Raw genomic sequence first — 22514 nt, 5'->3', positions numbered from 1 at the left:
TAATACACGGTCATGTCACTTTTCCCTGTGACTTTTGGCTTAGTGTCCCACAAGCATTAAGAAGAAAACAACAATTGTGTAAGTTGAAATATTTATTGAAGATTTAAAGAAGGAAATTCACGCCATATTGCATGAGCTTGGTTGAAAGGCCTCAGCTGGATCTTGCATCTTATTCAGCCGAGTCAGTTCCCTGAAAGAAAGAAGGAGAGATCATTAATTTTGGAGGCGCTGTTTGAAGGAATGTACAGTATTATAGGAGGAATACTCTCACATTCACTGTGTACTTGTTATATATATCTTGCAGTTATATATCTTGCAGTGATGTTGACTTGTTATCCCCTATATTACTTTTGGAATAGCTCACTGCAACTTGTTCATAATTTCAGAGTTTATTATGCATGTACATATTTTCTTTTTGAATTTCATTTTGTTATGGATATATGCAGTAGCTTATGTCGTCATGATGTCAAAAAGAATGTTACCTTTCCAGAATCCCGGCTCTTGGCTCTCAGCTTGTTGACCTGAGTCTCAGAGATGTCAGCTCGCTCCTGAGCCTCTTCCAGCTCGTGCTGAACCTTCCTGCACCTGGACATATGAGTGTTGGCCAGCTCCTCCTGCAAAGGATTTATTTATATTGATGAATTTATTCACGATGAAATAAGATTTTTAACTCAACTGATGTAAATGTTAGGTTGTTAAGTTAAATGTAGATTTAACTTACAGCCTCCTCAGACTGTCTCTTGTAAGCCTTGACTTTAAGCTGCAGCTTGTCCACCAGATCCTGAAGCCTGCTCACATTCTTCTTGTCCTCCTCAGTCTGTGCAAATTAATTCATGTAAGTGAAAGAGAATACACCTCAAAGTAATGTATAATTTTTAGTCAAGTTTATACCTGGTAGGTGAGCTCCTTCACTCTCCTCTCATATTTGCGGACTCCTTTAACAGCATCAGCTCCACGTCTCTGCTCGGCCTCAACTTCAGCCTCCAGCTCACGCACCTGTAATTAGATAATAAAAAACAATCAAAGTTTTGTAGAAGGATTTGAAAGCAGATAAAGATTGTTGCATTTAAAGTTGAATTTTTAGACATTTCATACCCTGGACTCCAGTTTCTGGAGCTGCTTCTTGCCACCCTTCATGGCGAGGTTCTCAGCCTCATCCAGACGGTGCTGCAGGTCCTTGACTGTGACCTCCAGGTTCTTCTTCATCCTCTCCAGATGAGAACTGGTGTCCTGCTCCTTCTTCAGCTCCTCAGCCATCATGGCAGCCTGAAATGATAAATGGTCTCCAGTAAGAGTTATATTTGGTATAAGCCTTAAAACCATGTATTGAGATTGAGATGTTAACTCACATCAGTGATAGCCTTTTTGGCTTTCTCCTCAGCATTCCTTGCTTCCTGAACAGCGTCATCAACTTCACCCTGAACCTGGACAAAGTCAGTCTCCAGCTTCTTCTTGGTGTTCAGCAGACTGGTGTTCTGGATGTTTGAGAAAAGTCACGTTTATTATAATATCTACAGTGTTTTTAATAATTTTCTTTTTCTGTTCAATGACCGAAAACCAACCTGAGAGTGAAGCAGGCCAACACGCTCACAAGCATCAACCAGCTCCTGCTCAGCCACTTTGCGTCCTCTCTCTGTCTGCTCCAGAGCGACTCTCAGCTCCTCAATCTCAGCCAGCATCAGACCATTTCTGCGCTCCACCATGGCAACCTGCTCCTTCATGTCCTCCTGTCCTCTGACAGCGTCATCAAGGTGCAATAGGGCATCCTGATGATAAAAAGTGGAAAAGATGTTAACTTTCTTTCCTCTATGGCAGAGGTCTTCAACAGGGGGTCCGCGACCCCTAGGGGGTCCGCAGAGGTACTGCAGGGGGGTCGCGAAATCTTTGATTGATTAGACAATTATTTTTTTTTAGAATTTTTTTTTTTTCACGAATTTAAATGTCTTTCAATACACATAAACATGCATCCAACATATTGTGAGGCTGATTTGACCCTCTGCCTGACAACCTCCATCCATCTAAGATTAGATAAGTTGTGTGCTACCCATCAGGGTCCGACATCTAACTAATGTGGGAGTATGTGTGCCATCCACAGATAGCTTGAGGATTCACTGTCTCTTCTACATGTATGTTTAAAATAAAAACATGAATCTGTGAATTACTTTAATAGCTCAGTGTTGTATGCAAGATGTACAGTGGGTACGGAAAGTATTCAGACCCCTTTAAATATTTCACTCTTTGTTTCATTGCAGCAATTTATGGTCATAAGTATTCAGACCCTTTGCTGTGACACTCATATTGAACTCACATTCTGTCCATTTCTTCTGATCCTCCTTGAGATGGTTCTACTCCTTCATTGGAGTCCAGCTGTGTTTAATTAAACTGATTGGACTTGATTAGGAACGGCACACACCTGTCTATATAAGACCTTACAGCTCACAGTGCATGTCAGAGCAAATGAGAATCATGAGGTCGAAGGAACTGCCCAAGGAGCTCAGAGACAGAATTGTGGCAAGGCACAGATCTGGCCAAGGAAAAACTTGTTGCATCATTCCCAAGAAGACTCATGGCTGTACTAGCTCAAAAGGCTTCTACTCAATACTGAGCAAAGGGTCTGAATACTTATGACCATGTGATATTTCAGTTTTTCTCTTTTTCAGTCAACAATCAAAACAAACCTCACCTTGAGCTGTCCCTGGATGTTCCTCAGTTGTTTCTGGGCCTCAGCAGCCTGCCTGTTGGCGTGGCTCAGCTGAACCTCCATCTCATTCAGGTCTCCCTCCATCTTCTTCTTGACTCTCAGGGCATCGTTCCTGCTCCTGACCTCAGAATCAAGAGTGGTCTGCATGGAGTCCATCACCCTCTGGCTGTTCCTCTTGATCTGCTCCATCTCCTCATCCTTCTCTGCCAGCTTCCTGTCAACCTCACCTTTGATCTGGTTGAGCTCAAGCTGGACACGGAGAATCTTGGACTCCTCATGCTCCAGTGTGCCCTGCAAGATCAAGCGGCTAAATAAAGATATGTACCAAAATGACAGCTCTTTAATGATAACAAAACATAATCGAAAATAGTTAAATGAAGGGCACCATTAGAGAAATATTACATTTATTGTTCCGATTAACAAAAAACTTAGGAGGAAATACCTCTGCTTCTTCCAGTGCAGTCTGAATTTCTGTCTTCTCAGTTTCAACAGTCTTTTTGGCCTTTTCAAGCTCATGGATGCTCTTTCCAGTCTCACCAATCTGTTCAGTCAGGTCTGAGATCTCCTCTGCAAAACAAATACAAGGACAACCATAGTTAGACTATTCACAACCAGCTATAAATTAATATTTGCATTTAATAAAGATAATAGTTGATGTACGCTGCAGGTTCTTATTCTCTCTCTTCAATGTCTCCAACTGATCCAGACACTCCTCATAAGAGTTCTTCATCTTGAACAGTTCAGTGCTGAGGGAGCGAGCCTCCTTCAGGGATCCTTCCAGCTCAGACTGGCCCTCTTCATACTTCTGTTTCCATTCTGACAGGACCTAGGTTTGAGTAGGTTGATTAAACGATCAGTTAATACAGGTATGCGTTTCTTCTGATAAAACTGGGTTTGATTCCCAGTTTAATTAGTTACCTTGTCAAAGTTCCTCTGCTTCTTGTCAAGGTTGGCAGCCATTGAATTAGCTCTCTCCACATCGATCATGAGGTCCTCCACCTCAGCCTGCAGCCTCTGCTTGGTCTTCTCCAAAGAGGCACACTTGGAGTTCACAGCCTCGATGGACTCCTCAGCATCCTGCAGGCGCTGGGCAAGCTTTTTCCTGTCACGAAGAAGAATACATTTAAATTTAATGATGCAAATTTAATATATGAATGCCAAATAATGGAATGATCAAGTAAGAAGGATTCATGTACTTGGCCTCCTCCAGTTCCTCGGTGCGCTGGATAGCATCAGTCTCATATTTGCTTCTCCACTGAGCCACCTCACTGTTGGCCTTGGACATGCCTCTCTGGAGCTCAGCCTTGGCCTCCTGCTCCTCCTCAAACTGCTCTCTGAGCAGATCGCAGTCATGGCGGGATGACTGAACGGCGTGGGCCAGGGCGTTCTTGGCCTATGGATTAATAACAAGCAGCATGAAAGTGTAAATAGATTATGTTAACAAACTGTTGAATATATACCCAAAGTCAAGTTAGGCGGAAGTAACGAGTTACATTTACTTTAAACTAATTTACTTTTCCCCCTGTGCATGCAAATATTAGTACTAAGTAGAGCTGCAGGAAGGAAGCTGCAGATGTGATGCACCGCCCAGCAACCATGTGAAGTGACGTGACTCTAACACACCCGCCATGACGTCTGATCACCAGGTACATGCTAAGTCTGGCTAAATGCTAATTGCTGATTTACAGGATCAACCTGTGACTTCAGCCTTTACCTTTACTGTCAGCGATGCATGCTCCACCTTAACTACATCCAAAGAACTTAGACAGGTGTGTGAAAATCATTTTGTTCTGTTCCTCATCCAGGATAGGCTACTGTGCAGTAACAATTAGCTGGGCTACTTTGCAGTAACAATTAAGAAAGATCTGGTCTGGTTTGACAGCAATTTTACTTTTGAGTAACACACAACAAAGCTTGTACAATCAGGTTTTTTATGATAGCTGAAATTGTGAGTGTGTGTGAGTTATTCAAATTATGTGATGAGCTTATGTGTATATAAAGACCTCGGGAGCAAAGCTGTATCATGAAAACATCTTTAGTCAAGTATGAATTTCACATGGGTTTTGACAGTCAAGTAGCTCATTTTAGGTCGGGAAGATATTAGCTGTTATTATCCATCCATCCTATCGGTCAGGCTCTATTATGGACTTGAAACTATCAATCCTTAGTTGTATGCACAGGATGGAAGGTGGCCAATTGGAATTTATTGGAACTATATACTGTAGTACCCCCCTGTAAACCGCACACATTGAAGTCCACAGTTGTGCCTTAGAGACACATTGCATTATAAATTGGGCAATGCATAAGATCTCATACCTTTACTTCCTCCTCAATGTGTCTCTTAAGCTCTTCTATCTGCTGAGTGTAAGCCTGTTTTCCTCTGGTGAGCTGTGAAACAAGAGCTTCTTTCTCTTCGACCTGGCGAGAGAACTCGCCTGAAGAAACAAGTAAGAACAGGTTTTTAGTGGATCCTTTCACACTTGAAATATAGCTGAAAGTGACTTCAATAACTAAGTCTTCTCTTATTTTGGAAGAAGGGATTGATTTACTCACCATTCTCTGTTTGCAGTCTTGCCCTCTGTGCACTTATGTCATTGAGCTGGCGAACATTCTCGTCATTTTTGGATTTAATTTCACTTAGTTGATCTTCAAGAGTTCTGCACATTTTCTCCAGATTGGCCTGAAATCAAACAGTAATTGATATGATTCATTATTTTAAAAACATATTTATACAGTATGTTGAAATAGTGTGTGATTATATATATATATTTTGATTTTGCACACCTTTGCTTTGGCAACTGCTTCCATGTTGCTGGAAAGATCATCAATCTCCATCTTGTACTCGCTCTTTTCCTTCTCCAGCTTCTGCTTAACCCGCTGGAGGTTGTCGATCTGCTCACCCAACTCTGCAACACTGTCAGCCTGCTTCTTGCGTAGAGCTGATGCGGTAGCTTCATGCTGCAGGGTTGACTCCTCTAGGTCGCGACGCAGCTTCTGGAACTCAGCCTCACGCTTCTTGTTCATCTCAATCTGAGAGGCTGTTGCTCCACCAGCTTCCTCAAGCCTCTCGCTGATCTCCTCAAGTTCCCTGGAGAGGTCAGCTCTCTGTTTCTCAACCTTGGCCCTAGCAGCCCTCTCAGCCTCAATCTCCTCCTCCAGCTCTTCAATGCGAGCCTGGATTTGATGACAGTAACATCAGAAAACGCTATTGATAAGGAGACATTTCAGATTTTTGGAATCTAATATTTGTGTCAAATAACATTAGGCTACCTGAAGTTCCTTGATCTTCTTCTGAAGCTGATTACCAAGGGACTGTTCATCCTCAATCTTGCTGAGAAGCTGACTGATCTCAAAGTCCTTCCTGTAATAGGAAAGTAAAATCTTATTCAGTCAGTGTTTTGTTTCTGATGAAGAAGAGAACAGAACAGTTTGATGCATGCAGTGTGTGAAAACCCCACTTCTTGATTTTCTCATCAGACTGCTGCTTGTCATTCTCCAGATCCATGACGGATTCCTGGGACAGTTTCAGGTCTCCCTCAAGCTTCCTCTTGGCTCTCTCAAGGTCCATGCGCAGCTTCTTCTCTTGCTCCAGTGATCCCTCAAGCTATTATTAACAGTTTTAATGATTTTAGTGATTGAGGCATCTTAGATATAGAACACGTGAACCAAAAGTCATTCATATCATTACATGAAAAACTTCAAAACAGTCAAAACAAATGTTTTCTTACATCATCCACTTGCTGTTCCAGCTTTGTCTTGGCCTTGGTCAGAGTGTTGACTTTGTCTTCCTCTGCCTGGAGATCGTCCAGTGTTTGCTGGTGGCTCTCTTGGAGGGCTTTCTTCTCCTTGGTCAACTTGGCAATGGACTCATCTTGGCACGCCATTTCCTCTGTCAGGTTTTTTACCTGATGGTTTAAATGTTCAGCATGTACAATTTTGTGACATCTAGTGGTAACGTTGCAGCTTATACCCTTCACCTCACCCTCTCTTTCCAAATATGAAAGAGACCCTGTGTTAGCCTTCAGTTGTCAAAAGGAACTCAAAAGGTGTTTAGTTTGTCCAGTCTGGACTCCTACTAAAAACAGCTTCCATAGGGAAGACCTCCTACTGATGTAAATATAGAGTGTTTAAACATAAAGAGCCCAATCTAGGGCAAAGTAAACAACAATTTGTACAATTTAGATGAAACACACTGAGGGAAACACTGAACTTTTAAAGTGTAATAAGTCAAAAGGGCACAGCAATACATAACAACAGTAACAATAATATTTTTATGCAATAGACAGTAAAAATAAACTGCACCTTGTTTTCTGTGGCATGTTTCTCCTTCTCCACTTTAGCCAAGGTGAGCTCCAGGTCATCAATGTCCTTCTTCAGCTCAGAGCATTCATCCTCCAGCTTCCTCTTCTTGGCAGTCAGCTCAGCATTCATTTCCTCTTCATCCTCCAGTCTCTCAGATGTCTCTTTGAGTTTGGCCTCAAGCTGGATTTTGCTCTTAATGAGCCCTTCACACCTTTCCTCAGCATCTGTGAGATTGTCCCCTTCCTACAGTACAATAAGATAATTTGATTACTTTACATTTTTTAAATGCTAATTATTCATTCAATTCACATACAACTTTAGTAAGGTCCACAGAAAGTCAGAGGATGATAGTGTAATTAAACTTTCATTGAGCATGTAGACAATGTGTATACCTAATAAATCGTACACTTTACGTACCGAAGCCACTTGCAGTTGCAGGTCATTCTTCTCCTGCATCAGGGAAACCATCTTCTCTTCTAGTTCCTTCTTCTTGGCCAGGGCAGTAGTCAGGTCAGACTGCATCTTTCCATAGTTCTCCTTCATCTGACTCAATTCCTTCTCAGTCTCAGCACTCTTCAGAAGAGGCTTGATCTTGAAGTACAGAGACATCCACGGCCAATTCTTCACATTCATGAATGAACGAATGTTGTACTGAAGGGTGAAGACTGCATCTCTACAGAAATAACATTTATTTTTGTGTTATTATTGTTACAACATTACACCTTGTAAATTAAATGAGCAATTCAGTATTGAGGAAACCTACCTCCTTTCCACCATCTTAACAAACTCTGTCCTGCTGAGGAATCCTCTGCAGAAGGCCTGAGTCATGGTCACCAGCTTAGCCAGTTTGTCATCTCTCAATTCCTCCAGGGTACCCAGCAGACCAGCTTTGAAGAACACCTATTTTGCCAATGTCAAGGAAATAGATTTTCAGAACACATAGATATGACAGGATTTTGACACTTATAGCCATTGATATTTTCTATAGAATTGTACCTTTGTGTGCCCAAACTTGTACTGCGTGTGGTCCACATCAATGGAGCCCAACAGCTTCTCTGCGCATTTCTTGTTGTCAATGAACTGTCCCTCAGGGATGACGCTGGCGTTCAGTACTTTGTATCTACAAAATATTATTATGTTGATATTTTTATGTACCTCACCTATTGGCGTGAGGTAACTTCATCGCAATAATTTTCATTGTCTCTTCTAAAAAAGTCACCTCTGCTTGAAGTCACCGTAGAGGATTCTGCTGGGGAAACCCTTTCTGCAGATTCTGATGCCCTCCAGCACACCGTTGCACCTCAGCTGGTGGATGACCAAGAAGTTCTCCATCAGACCTGAGGGTTGCAAATTGAAGTAGTTGGACATTGGACCACTGTGTAACATGACATTCAGTAAGTAGGAATGAGGGCTTCTTACCTGGGGTCTTTGACTCATTGGGAATCAGGCATCGCACAAAGTGAGGATGAGTGCTCCTCAAGTTGGTCATCAGCTTGCCCAAGTTCTCCTGTGAGATTGACAAATTTAATTCAAATTGATTAATTGAAACAAAACTGCAATTAGTAAACCAATGTGATTAGATTATGTATTTATGTTATGGTTAATGTGAATGTTAAATACCCTGAAAAGAGCAGACACAGTCTGGAAGGAACCACCCTTCTTCTTTGCACCACCTTTCTTGCCACTAGCAGCAGCCTCTGTTTTGTAAAATATAGTATCACCAAATATTAAAGTCTGGATTCAGTGTCTGGGTTTATTTCACAAATAGTCCAGGCAAAGTAGCGTTTTCCGACCGACTAATTGTAAAATAATTTTTTTCAGCATAGATCATTTCTATGAGGTGTCCAGAACAACATACTAAAAGTCCTAAGAAATTCTAGTTGAGGAAATATGTTTAATTCTCATCAATGTGCCAATAAGGCAACAATACACCCCAAAAAGACTATTTTTTTCCTTTACTCCTATCAAAATGAAACTTTACACAATGAAAGTAGCCATGAAACGTAACATTTTTTGTATTACAAGTTTCTTTGAAAATTAATTTATGTATGTATTTGTAATACATATGAATGGTGTTTGCCTATGCAAATTAGGACATATTCAATAAGTGTGGAGCTCATGTGCTTGTCAAATTCATTTCAAAAGAAACTTGTGTAACAAAAAATGTTACGTTTCATGGGTACTTTCATTGTGTAAAGTTTTATTTTGATTGGAGTAAATGAAAAAAATAGTCTTTTTGGGGTGTATTGTTGCCGGGCCTTATTGGCACACATTGATGAGAATTAAACATATTTCCTCAACTAGGATTTCTTAGGACTTTTAGTATGTTGTTCTGGACACCTCATAGAAATGATCTATGCTGAAAAAATTATTTTACAATTACTTCTATTTTTGGCTCCAAAATGGGCTACTTTGCCTGGACTAAAAGGAAGCCACAAATCTAAATTAAACTGAATTAGCACATAGCCAAACCTTTTGCTCCTTACCATCAGCTGCAAAATGGGATGCGTACAGAAGAGCAAGCAGTTTGTTCGCAGATTTCTGGTACAGCTGAACAACTGAGTCGTTCAGTGGGTCCTTGTTCTTTTCCAGCCAGCCAGTGATGTTGTAGTCCACTGTACCGGCGTAGTGAACCAGGGAGAAGTGAGCCTCAGCCTTGCCCTTTGCAGGTTTGGGCTTCTCAAAGGCCTTGGTCTTGCTCAGGTGCTGATCATATAGCTTGTTCTTGAAAGAGACGTCTGTTGCCTTGGGGAACATGCACTCCTCTTCAAGGATGGAAAAGATGCCCATTGGCTGAAAGGAAATAATATGATATTAATAAGAAAGAACAATTTAGCATAAAATCAGTAAACATGATTTAAGTGCAACATGACTGGCTCGTCTTACCTTCTCAATAAGCTCAATGCAGGCAGCCAAGTCCATACCAAAGTCAATGAACTCCCAAATAATGCCTTCTTTCTTGTACTCCTCTTGCTCCAGAACAAACATGTGGTGGTTGAAGAACTGTTGCAGTTTCTCATTGGTGAAGTTGATGCAAAGCTGCTCCAAGCTGTTGTACTGTAATTTTCAAAAAATAATTGATTTAAATTTAAATCAATTCAATATTATTTGGATAGCATAAAATCATAATATACATCATCTCTTATCTCAAGGTGTAAGCAACATTGTGGGTGCAGTATTCTGGCTGTGCACAACTGACCAAATTTTACGTTTAGTTGCTGCGAGAAAACGCAGGAACTAAACTTCTTCAGATGAACATTTATTTCCAAACATCCACTTATTCCAAACGGGAGTGGCTGCAATCCTGGCAGAAGTTAGTGGTGGATTTGTTTGTCACCGCCACACACAGTTCAAAAAATGATATTTAACAAATTTGCCGAGCGTACCTGCCAGGCGAGGGAGATTACTGATCTCTAGGTAAGTTGGCTACTGAACATGAGCTGTGTGCATGTGCAAAAAGTCTCGATAGCAGAACACAAGTGATGTGCTCTGACGTCTACCGTGCTCCAGCAGGGAATTTTACACACGGCACTTAACATAGTAGGGCAGAGACCTTGAAAATTATATTAAATGTAATTAGTCACATAGAGAAACACTGTTGGCTTGTGATGTAACTCAAAGGTTCTGCAAATACTCACATCAAAGATCTCAAATCCAGCGATATCCAGCACACCGATGAAGAATTGTCTTGGCTGCTTTGTGTCGAGCATCTCATTGATACGGATGACCATCCACAAGAACATTTTCTCATAGATAGACTTGCACAGAGCTGAGACAGCATTGTTGATCTAGTAACGGGGGTGAAATTCAATCAGTTTTTCTTGATGCACATTACTTCATTTTTAAACATATTACTTTTTGTGAGTCATTTTACCTGTGGAACGGTTTGACCTTTGGTCACCATCTCATTTCCAACCTTGACTCTTGGATAGCACAGACATTTCAGCATGTCAGCCGAGTTCAAGCCCACAAGGTAAGCGATTTTATCAGCCACTGATTGGAAAAAATAAATGTTTTGATAGTTACAGTTTGTCAATGCTATTTATCTTCATTAAATTGGTTTGAAATCATGATATACTAGATCAGCACACCTTCCTCGTAGCTGTTTTGAATTCAACCAATAAAATCCACCATTTTAGTAGATTGATAATGTTAAAATAACACTCTCACTGTATAAGTTGTGTAAAAATGTAGTAGTTTATATATTGTAGGTTAACCTTATGAAATCTGCTGTAGTGTAAAAATGATGATATTAAACTATTAATATATTTACCCTCAGTGCCATCAGGTTCACCCTGCTCCTCACGTTGCTTCTGCTTGAATTTCATGTTGCCATGATGCATCACAGCACCAGTCAGCTTGTATATTCCAAATTTCTCATCACCGGTGAAGCCCAAGATGTCAATAGCAGTCTGCAATCCATGCACAGCAAATCATTTTTTAAGAAAATCTGTTATTTTGCCATCTGCCCTCTAGCATTATTATACCAATTGCTATCAACTTACATCTGTTGCAATGAACTCCTCTATATCATTAATGCTTTTGACAGTGATTTCACCCTGACTGATCATGTGGTAGTCATAGGGGTTGGTGGTGATCAGAAGAGCCTCTACAAAAGAACAGAAGAAATCTTTTAATCAGTCCTCGTGTAACAGCGTCTTAATTCCAACTACAACTTCCTGTTCTCCATGTTTCGTCATACCCAGCAGCTCCGGCTTGTGGCCTGTCATCAGCTGATAGAAGATATGGTAGCTCCTCTCAGCCGACAACTGGAAGGTGACACGGGACTTCTCCAGCAGATCTAAGAAAATACCAATTCAATTACGGAATGCTGGATAATTGTTTTTTTAGGTTTTCTTGTTTAGTTTGTTAAAAACCACATTTAACTTCCCACGAGTCATGAGTTACACCATGGTCGCTACTTACAAGTTTCAATATCAGCTGAAGCCAGCTTTCCAGAAGTACCAAAGTGGATTCTGATGAATTTACCCTAGAGTGCCAGAGTAGTAATAAAATCATTTTTTTTAACTGTAGCAAACAAAAGGATAATAAGAAAATGTCAGTATAAGTCAAAGTTACATTAAGTGTAGGATAGTTACAGCACGTGAAGGCCCATAAAATTAACACTTACAAAACGTGAGGAGTTGTCATTCCTCACAGTCTTGGCATTACCATAGGCCTCAAGCAGAGGGTTGGCTGCAATGATTTGATCTTCCAGCGAACCCTACATAGGGTCATTATCAGGTTGTATAAAATCTGTCATCAAGCAACAATCAACTGTGATAAAGAGTTTCCGCGGACAACCCAGTTTTACCTGTATTTTGCTTGCTTCTACTTTCTGTCCCGGCTTTCCTGTAGCGACTGCAATTGTTGCAAAGTACTGGATGACACGCTTGGTGTTGACAGTCTTTCCAGCACCGGATTCTCCACTGGGAATTAAATGATATCCTTACTTACGTATCTATGTAGTCATAATGGTTCCAAAAAATCTTCTTGAAAAGTTGTGTAATACTCACGTGATAAGGACCGACTGGTTCTCACGATCTAGAATACAAACATACACACTCAAGTTTAAACTATTTTGAAGACTCTTGTTTGCACATTTACTTGACTAATGTGGTAACTCTGGTAAAAAAGAATGTGTCTCACCAGTGAGCATGAACTGATAGGCATTGTCAGAGATAGAGAAGATGTGGGGGGGTGCCTCAATCCTCTTCTTTCCTCTGTACGCGTTAACAACAATAGTGTCGTACACAGGAAGCCACTTGTAGGGGTTCACAACGACACAGAACAGCCCAGAGTAGGTCTGAAGTGCCAAAGAGGAAAAGCGTTATTCGATTTGACACAAAGGCTTTACATATACAGACACACCACATTGTAAGATTGCAGCTTACATAGATCATCCATGATGAAAAACGCTCTTTGAGGTTATACAGCACAGTAGGCTCGTTGAGGTGGGTCATCATGGCCATGTCCTCAATTTTGTCATACTTGGGAGGGTTCATGGGATGGATTTCATCCTCTTTCACAGTAAGAGTCTGAAATAGGATTTACAATCAAGCAAAAATTAGATAGCACACTATATATTAATATCATTAAATCTCAAAAGCAAAAGCAAAGTATTATTCAGGTATTTTGGAGAACACTTTCTATGTATCCATTATTTCTATGATCATTTGTGGAGCTTAATTTGATACATTATTACACTTACCTTATTTCCTTCTAATGTTTCAACTGTGACTTTGCCACCCTCTCTTTTGGTGACTTTACCCTTGAGGTACATCTCCTGAGGATGGACCACAAAGTAGGCAGTTTTGGCATCAAACGGTGAGGTCTGAGCCTCAAGCCTCTCTTTCTCTGACTTCCGCAGATAAATACATGCAGGGCCATAGGCCTCCATCTCTGCGTCTGTGCTCATGATGGCACCTTCAGTGTCTGGAAATAAGGAGTCGGTAAAATGCTGTCAGGAGGCTCTACAGATGAGGTGTTTTGAATTGGTGGATATCAAAGAAGATAAACTGTACCTCCTGTAGTCCCAAGAGCAGATTGAATGCAGGCAGGTCTGTTCTTTTGAGACCTATTGATAAATTGTGAGACATGAGTACAATTGTTGCTGCAAAATGTATTACTTAACCATTCATTCATTCATCAATCATTTGATCATTTCTTTAATTTTTTTTAAACTACCGGCTGGCATCACATTTGACACATGAATAAATTATTGAAATGATCACAATTTAATGCAAACAAACATTCTTGTTAGCATGTAGATCAAGTTCAGTGGATGATGCACTCACCTGAGTTGGAAGCCTAACAGCTGTAGACAATGCCCTAAGAAGCCTCTTTTATAGAGGGAGGACTGTCTACTAAGTAGGTGTGCCTTTCTCAATTTGGTCATGTATTCTTGTCATGTTGACACTAATCCTGTGACATTGACATTCGCGGCGATTGTACTGCCTTGTGTGCACGTTTGTAAGCAGTAGGTATTTTTTCCCTGTGCCCAGACTGAGAGGTCACAAAGCATGAAGTGATCAATGGTGTTTAGGTCTTTTAAAAAGCTGATTGGATGATTAAAAAACAGTTAGTGTTCAAATGTATGTTATATTCATTAATTAACATTAAACAATTAACATACAAGCTATTACATGAACACAAATGCATAAATTAAAGTTTATACAAACAAAAGCAGGATAAATTATGTTATTGTGTTGTCAACTTCAAACAGCGATATCATATTGTATTACATTAACAACGATGAATGTTCTATAGTACAAAGCAAAAGTTGTTTCAAAATTATACGAGATGAATTAATGAAAAATTCATGAATTCTTTTAAATACACACACTGCAGATACTGTGTTTTATAATAGATAATCTGTTGTTGAGTCCTATATTATCTAAATTTATTACAATGAATCAATCACCGCTTGATAATATGTAATCCAAAATATGGAGTTGCTGATTCATAAGTACTCTACACTTTTTAAAAAAAAATTTCTACCATTCTTGGAAAGTACCCATCTGTCACTGCTGTTCAGTTTTATAATATTCACACATGCACGCGCACACAATTGGGTCAAGTATTTTGTAAAAGAGGGTCAGAATTCTCTTCAGGTCCACATATATAAAAATATTATAGTATCATCAAACGATTCATTATATTCTCTGCTCTAAAATGTAGTGTTTATTTTTTGCTATTTATCTATTTAAATTATTTGACATTTCATTCAAGTGTATGTCATCAAATCACTCAATAAATAGGAGGTCATTAGTTGGTGTAGTTTTGTTCACAGATTTAAAGATTTATACACTAGAAAATTATTGATCTTACTGTATCTATATCTATATGTGTTGACAGTAAAATATGATTTGTTTATGATTGTCATTGTTACAAATCATGGTCTTACTGGAGTATTTTGCAGCAGTGACAGGTTGTGGTTTTGGAGAGGCATATAAATGTCACTGGTATATAGTTGCAGGGTAACTACACATCTCAGTTGTCTGAAATAAAATTGAAGCTGAGTGTCATTCCATAAAAGCTGAGAAGGGATTACAAAGCGCCTTGGAATGGAGCAGGCGAACAGTTGCCATCGAGACAAGGATAAGATTCAAAGTAAGTCCCGCGCCAATAAACAAGTTGTTAGAGATGCCAGCACGGTAATACTACCTTCAATAAAACAGTTAACTGGTATGAATTAAAAACTGCAGGAACAATTTCTTGAGGACTTTAAATATACTTCTATAACTAGATTTTGTGAAGTTGTCCTCTAGATTTTTGTATTCACATTCGCTTTCTATCTTTAAAAAGAAGATGACCTTGGGAATGTTGCCCACGTGACCTCAATAGGTAGGTGGGCTATCGTGCAGACGTGTTGAACACATGTCGTTCAAGTTCGGTCATAGGTCCTCAGTATTTTCCAGCCAACATGAATAGCATGTGTCAAAAGGGCTCTTCAAGAAGGGTTAAATGTCATCTGTTATTTATTTTGTCAAGTTGTTTGAGAGGTCGAAGGTTTCCATAAAATGGTTTGTGTGAACAGCAGAGGGAGACGATTATCTTTCCAATACATTCTAATAGTAGCAATTATTCATTTTCTGAAGCAGGAGGTTTGTTGTACGGGTGGTATGTCCAGTATGTGTCTGTGCCGTGTCACCTTGAATACAAATCATTTTGAACACACAGGGCCCCATTAATCAACTCATCTCTGGTGGCAAAATGCATCAGCTGATTTGAGCGATCCACTTAAGCAATGATATCCCAAACAAAGTCTGCCATGAAAGAACATAACACAACATAATATATTTTTCAAATGTGAAAGACATAATTCCTATATTATTACAAATAAATATTTCTATACTTTCATAGGGAGCTTCACTTTATGGTTAACTTGCTATTCACTTTCTTTAGCAGCGCATGTTTTACTGTAATGTGAAAAAGATTAAACCAGTTTTTCGTTAGATTTTACAAACTGTAGTTCAGTCGGTTTTAAAATTAGGTTATCATGCAAGTGAATAGATTCAAGTATATGGACAAAAGTTGGAACAGACTGTCCTGACTAGCCTTTTCTTTTGTATGACCTTGTGTCTAAATACACGAGACTCTGCTAAGCCTGTGAACAGAAATATAACACGCCAAATATGTCTGGAGAGGAGGAGCCTGGTGAGGTTTAAAAGCGTGTCGGACGCTTCCAGGACAGAGTAGTAGCACGGAGAGAACCACTGATAGTGTTGGTTAAGATCTCTCTATTTGCCTTTGTCTGAGTCAGTGTTTGTTGTTTTATTTATTCATCCAGAATAATGAAATCTGCAGTGTGTTTAGGGTTCAAGTATTGTTAGTTATGCAGTTGACAAATAGGCAGTCTTAACAGGGAATGCAGTAAGTAAAAAGAAAGAGGAAGAAGAAAGTTGGGGGAGGTGAGCCAAACACTAAAGCTATTTGAATGAACCTTTGCTAAATAAATTACAAACGACCATAATACCTAGAAAATGATCAACCAAAGCTTGTTCTACATTAAAATAATCTTGAATGTTGTGTTTTTGATCATCGACGTTTTATATCTTTATTATCTTTCAAGAAAGCACAAGGGCTAACATTAGCATCCTCGTGTAAGTAGACGTTCAAGATTCAAGATTTTTTATTGTGAAATGAACAGAGATAACATGAAGTAGTCACTGTCAATGAAATGCTTGGGTCACACACTCTCTTTAAGCAATGCTCAGTTATTTCAACCCCAAAAAATAAAATAAAAATAGAAATAGTATAAAATAGAATAAAAAAGAATGAAATAGAATAACAATGAAATAGAATATCAAAAATTTAAAATAGAAAATAAAATATATACATCTAAATATATATCATTACAGATGAATGTTCAATTTGTGCAGTAGTGCAAATGTTCAAATATTTTACTTAGTACAATGTTTAGTTTTACTTAGTACAATGTATTGCACACATTGAATCATCTCTTCCCCAAACTCCTCAACAGCTGTGTCATAAGTGAGGCCTCAACCAGTATTTAACAGTAGTTTTTTTCTCTAGAGTTGAAGTGAACCATTGTGTTGTGTCAAATTGGCCAGGCACCTCATGAAGACACACAGACAGCTGCGTTGAAAGGGAACACCACCGCCTCGGTTCGTCATATGATAATGCATTTGTCTTTCTAAACAAAGGAAAGTGTCGTCTGTGGCCGAGTGAACTTCTAAAAATAGATTGGAACACAAATGCACCACAGTGTCCGCACAGATAACATCTGCCCCAGGCTCCAGCGACACCTGATCCGTGACGGTTGATTTCCACAGAGGAGAGACTGCTGTTAATTAATCCTTCCTGGGTGTAGCATCATGTAGCCTATTATAAACAGGATACAGCTACATCCATGTCCCTCAAATTGGGATTTTCTGTTTCAGGGGTCACATTAGCTGTGCCAATTAAATAAACAATGTGTTGAGCTGCAACATGCAACTTCACCACTAGATGTCACTAGATTCTAGAGACTGAACCTTTAAACTTGGCGCTTAAGTTATGCCAAAGGGTTGTTATAAAGGCTACTGTGATGCACTGGTTTTCAAACTTCACTTGAGTTATTGCTTCTGCTGACCTTTATTGTGGGCCAGGACTCCTTTCGGATAAGCCAGTCAGGGTTTATGAATGCCCTGTCTTGGCAACCAGTTATTTTATTCTAACTTTAGACTGCTGTTAGGATTCTTATTAATTCATACTTCATACTGTCACCTCTCTGAACACTTGGACAACCAAGCACACTGGCCAGTAAGTAGCGTCAGGAGAGTACTTGAAATCCTGCAATGGTTTTGAGCTTATATTAGGCCAATTGTCATTCCGTAACAGTGAGTTGCTCACTGTTACAAGTGTCTGTTAAATCATTACATAATCCCAGGCGGCGTTGTCTGAGTGGTTTCAGGTTTATATTATTGTGAAGTGATTTGTGTTGTCTTAATTTACATACCATTTCAATCCATCCGGGCCTATTCTTACACAAGAACTATGCTAATGAATAAAATAGCTTATTGCTGCCACTACTACATCAACTAACAATAAACCTTGACACATCTTCATGCTGTTAGTATGACATTGAAGTAATATAAAACATTAATTGACCATCATCACCTCCTCTCATCTTTTATTATCATCTCCTCATGTCCAAACCCCTCCATGCAAGCCTTATTTGATGATAGTAACAATATAATGTCTTGTTGTGGGATCTACTATAATATTTTTGAAATTCTTTAAGTATATTATTGATTTTATGATATTGCCCTATATGTCCCTTGATCTTCTACTTAAGCTTGGCACCAAGATACCTCTCATCCTCAATCCTGGATTTCCACAAAATGAAGTTTCGTTCAATTTAAGTCAATACATACAATTCACAGTAAATCAAAAAGCTGCTCCTTTTGTCTGAAGATGTCTTTTGTAAACATTTACCATCACTACAGTACATCCCAAGGCAAAAGACTGCACCTTGTGTAAATCTAAGATGCTGGCAGACCAAGTTGAGGGGGTAGAGTGGTTGATCTCTAACCAGAAGGTCGGTGAGTCGATCCCAGTCTTCCTCATATGAATGCCCAAGGAATCACCTGGCCAGTGTTGCTGTCTCAAGCTGCATAGCATGTGTGCAAGTGTGTTACTCCGTTTGGTCAAGCACAGTATGGTTGTTGCCTGATAGAGACATGGACAACAACTTATTGAGCATGGTGCTTTTTTCTCTGCAGTGCAGGGTTAGAGTTAGTATGTTCCAGCTGATGGTGGATCGTAATGGTGGATTGTGGATCCTGGTGGTGGATCCTGATCATTGATGATGGTGATTGATTGTGATAGTGGTGGCAGCTGATCATGAACTATGACACATTTTAATTTGTGAAAATGGGCTGTACAAATAGAAATGTGATTAATTTGCCATGTATGTTCCTATTTTATTTACAAAATAGCTATTTATTTATTTGTTCCATTAAATTTAAAGATTACATTTCAGCTTACTCACTTTATGACAGGCGCTGTGTCAGTTTAATTTCTCCAAGAGTTCTCAAACCAGTACTTAGTTTTCATGTTGGAGAAACGTCAGAATGTCACTGGTGTATAGTTGCAGGGCGCTCATGGTTCAGAAATTTGATAATTTTCCAGCTGCACGCTCTGTGCTCACACACATGCACGAGTAGCCATCTCAGACCAAAAATAACAACCACACAAGCTGGTAAGGTTTAGGTGCTGTTGTTTTTGTTTTTATTACATATTTTCCACATTAGAATTCTCTTTTCAATTCCCTCTGCCATAACATTTTCACATTATGGGTCATATACTTAATCATTTATTCAACTGTGTGGCATCCCCGCAGCAAGCTTCCCAGCAGCTGACCTTGACTGACATCTAAATCTAAATCAAATTGTATCTCCATTTTCTGCACTGGTATCACCTACATCTATTAGTTGCATAGGTAGAATCTGATGAGGGTCGACATATACGATGGTGCAATGTATTGTGAAGCTATTTAATATTCTCATAATGTATACCAAATGACACCAAGTACAGAGACAAATTACGTGAACTTAAATAAATGTAAATATAGTATTGTCTCCAGCATACAGTACATGATGGTACATTGGCAAACTGCACTGCATCGTTTGTGGCGGCGTATTTGTTTCAATCAATCATCTAGAGTGTGACAAATGACTTTAAGGTGACACACTCAATGGTAGACATCTGTTGCCTGTTGGTTCTGATATTGCCGCCAGTAATCTATTTTAAATTTGGAGAAGCATCGAAATGTCACTGGGGTATAGTTACAGGACATAGATTTCTCAGATATCTGCAATTAAAATCAGGATGACAGTCTCACCATTAAAGCTAGACAAGTATTAAGTATCTCCCTTGAGCAGGCTTTCAAAGGACGGCCAACTCAGATCATTTAATTCCAGAAAAAGGTTTTCTCTCTCATAAACAGCATTAATGTTTTGGGTTTTAAAAAGAAAAACAGATTCTGCTTTTGGGTAGAAGGGTTAGATATGTATAAGTGACTGACTGACGGAAGATTTAATGAAGGGTAGGACTGTATCCAGGATCAACTTACATTACCTTGATTTGCACAGACTTGGCTTATTATTCTCTATCTTACCAGCACATCACAAGGTGTTACCATGGTCAAAAATAAATCCAGCTAAGAGAGGGACCATATATCCTTATTTGGAATAGAGCAAAATATATATTTATAGGACATTAGGATATGTTGTTACCGCCATATCCCAGGTTTCAAGAGATCTATCTTCTTAAACAATTGACAGTATTTATGAATAAAATGTATTTTGCTAAAGAAGGATAATATCTCTGTAGGTAAGCCGTTGCCATGGATGTAAATATGTGTACTGTAGTGCCAGATGTGAAGCATCAGTTGTGAAATAATAACGATGATCAGCCCAAGAGTCTGTGGCTACTACCTCTTACCTCTTAGAGTTGTAAAGGTCATAATACTTTCGATGCGGATTGCTAAAGAGTTTGCCACAGTTGCAAGCAAAATTATTCAACCCCCATTGCGTATTAGGTTTGTTTGCAAATTGTACAATTTTTCAGCTGTTTGCAATAAACAAAATAGACAAGAACAGTTGAAATAGTTCAATAAAACAAATTTTACCATGTTTTTCATCCAAATTCCACACTAAATGCTTCTTTTAATGACTACTGCAGTCTCAAAATTATTCAACCCCTTCATGACAAGCATCTTCAGTATTTAGTAGAGCACTCTTTTCAACCCCCTGTCTCAAGCACACGTGGTGCAACTAATCAAGGGCTTCATTAGTTCAGGTGTGCTTGAGATAAAACACATAAATACCTGGACTAGCTAGAGGTTTGTTGAGAGTGACGTTTGACTGCATGTCAGAGATATGGCTAAGTCAAAAGAATGGTCCAAAAAGTTCAGAGAAGAAATCATTGCCTTGCACAAACAAGGAAAAGGATACAAAAAGATATCAAAAGTACTGAATGTCTCTAGAAATACAGTTGGAAGCATAGTTCGAAAGTTCAAAGTTGAAGGAACAGTGGCTACACTACCTGGACGTGGCAGAAAGAAGAAGCTATCAGCGGCTGCCATCAGATTCCTGAGGAGGCAAGTGGTCAAAAACCCTCGAGGGACTGCAAAACACCTGCAGCAGGCACTGAGGTTTCAGTTTCCACAGTAAGGCGCACACTAAACACTGAAGGGTTCCATGCCCAGACTCCAAGACGTACACCACTACTGACCCAAAAGCACAAGAAAAGTCGGCTCCAATATGCTGGAAACCATATAAATAAGCCACCAAAGTTTTGGAATTCTGTTCTGTGGAGCGATGAAACAAAACTGGAACTTTTCGGGCCCATGGATCAGCGGTATGTCTGGAGGAAGACGAATGAAGCATATGCTGAAAAGAACACCCTGCCTACAGTGAAGCATGGCGGTGGCTCGGTGATGCTTTGGGGCTGTTTTGCTGCCTCTGGCACTGGAAACCTGCAGCGTGTGGAGGGCACCATGGATTCAGTCAAGTATCAGGAAATATTAGGAGAAAACGTCATGCCCTCTGCTGAAGCTTGGGCGTCATTGGACCTTCCAACAGGACAATGATCCAAAGCATACCTCAAAGTCCACCAAGTCTTGGTTTCAAAAGAAGAAATGGAAGATTCTAGAATGGCCGTCACAGTCGCCTGACTTGAACCCCATCGAAAATCTCTGGTGGGAGTTGAAAAAGGCAGTTGCAAAACGCACACCCAAGAATATTACTGAACTGGAGGCCATTGCCCATGAGGAATGGGCTAAGATTCCTCAGGAATGCTGTCAGAAGCTGGTGTCTGGCTATGCATCACGTTTGCAGCAGGTCATAACAGCAAAAGGGTGCTCTACTAAGTACTGAAGATGCTTGTCATGAAGGGGTTGAATAATTTTGAAACTGCAGTATTCATTAAAAGTAGCATTCTGTGTTGAATTTGGATAAAACCCCTTGTAATATTAGTTTCATTGAACTACTTAAACACCACTTGTATAATTTGTTTATTGCAAACAGCTGAGAAATTGTATATTTTGCCAATAAACCTAATGTGCAATGGGGGTTGAATAATTTTGCTTGCAACTGTATTTCAGCCTGGATGTGGTGTCAGGTGGTGACTGGCCACTGCAAAGCTTCTTCACAGTTTAGAGCTCTTCCAAACTGTGTCTTTGACCATAGTCTCTACCCCCCTTTTTTATGTATGCTCCTCCATCTGTATAACTCTGACTCTATTAAAGGTAGAAGCAAATATATATGTATAAAATATTTTCTGATAAGGCCAGAAATTCAGAGCAGGCATTCTTTATCCATGAATGGGATACCGTGGTGTCATAGTTGGACACAGTGTACTCAGATGGGACTTCAATAAACTTCAGAAAACACAGAGTGAATATTTCAGGAATCAGTTTATTAAATTAATTCACAAACATTTCAACAGCAAGTTCATATTGTATGAAGTCTGTCGAATGGTTCCAATGGGATGTTGTTTC

General features: G+C 39.5%; 1 protein-coding gene across 1 annotated transcript; it reads right to left on the bottom strand.

Annotated features, from left to right (window-relative positions):
- Positions 1-169: 169 nt before the first annotated feature.
- Positions 170-13421, bottom strand: LOC133022559 (myosin heavy chain, fast skeletal muscle-like). Its single transcript, XM_061089381.1, has 39 exons — positions 13215-13421; positions 12898-13041; positions 12653-12809; positions 12520-12547; positions 12318-12432; positions 12135-12227; positions 11930-11993; positions 11706-11804; positions 11509-11612; positions 11277-11415; positions 10878-10996; positions 10642-10791; positions 9890-10060; positions 9490-9796; positions 8624-8700; positions 8423-8510; positions 8223-8340; positions 8000-8123; positions 7767-7903; positions 7421-7676; positions 7004-7246; positions 6430-6606; positions 6160-6305; positions 5972-6062; positions 5486-5875; positions 5255-5381; positions 5018-5136; positions 3898-4094; positions 3620-3803; positions 3362-3527; positions 3144-3268; positions 2684-2992; positions 1563-1766; positions 1350-1475; positions 1096-1266; positions 892-996; positions 722-817; positions 483-614; positions 170-190 (listed from the first exon to the last, which is right to left on the bottom strand). The coding sequence occupies exons 1-39, from the start codon at positions 13419-13421 to the stop codon at positions 170-172; spliced, it is 5826 nt and encodes a 1941-aa protein (XP_060945364.1).
- Positions 13422-22514: the final 9093 nt, after the last annotated feature.

This window comes from Limanda limanda, chromosome 17, assembly GCF_963576545.1.
Source record: "Limanda limanda chromosome 17, fLimLim1.1, whole genome shotgun sequence".
NCBI lineage: Eukaryota > Metazoa > Chordata > Actinopteri > Pleuronectiformes > Pleuronectidae > Limanda > Limanda limanda.
The sequence above is the reverse complement of the archived record's forward strand: the minus strand, read 5'-3'. Positions and strand labels throughout refer to the sequence as shown.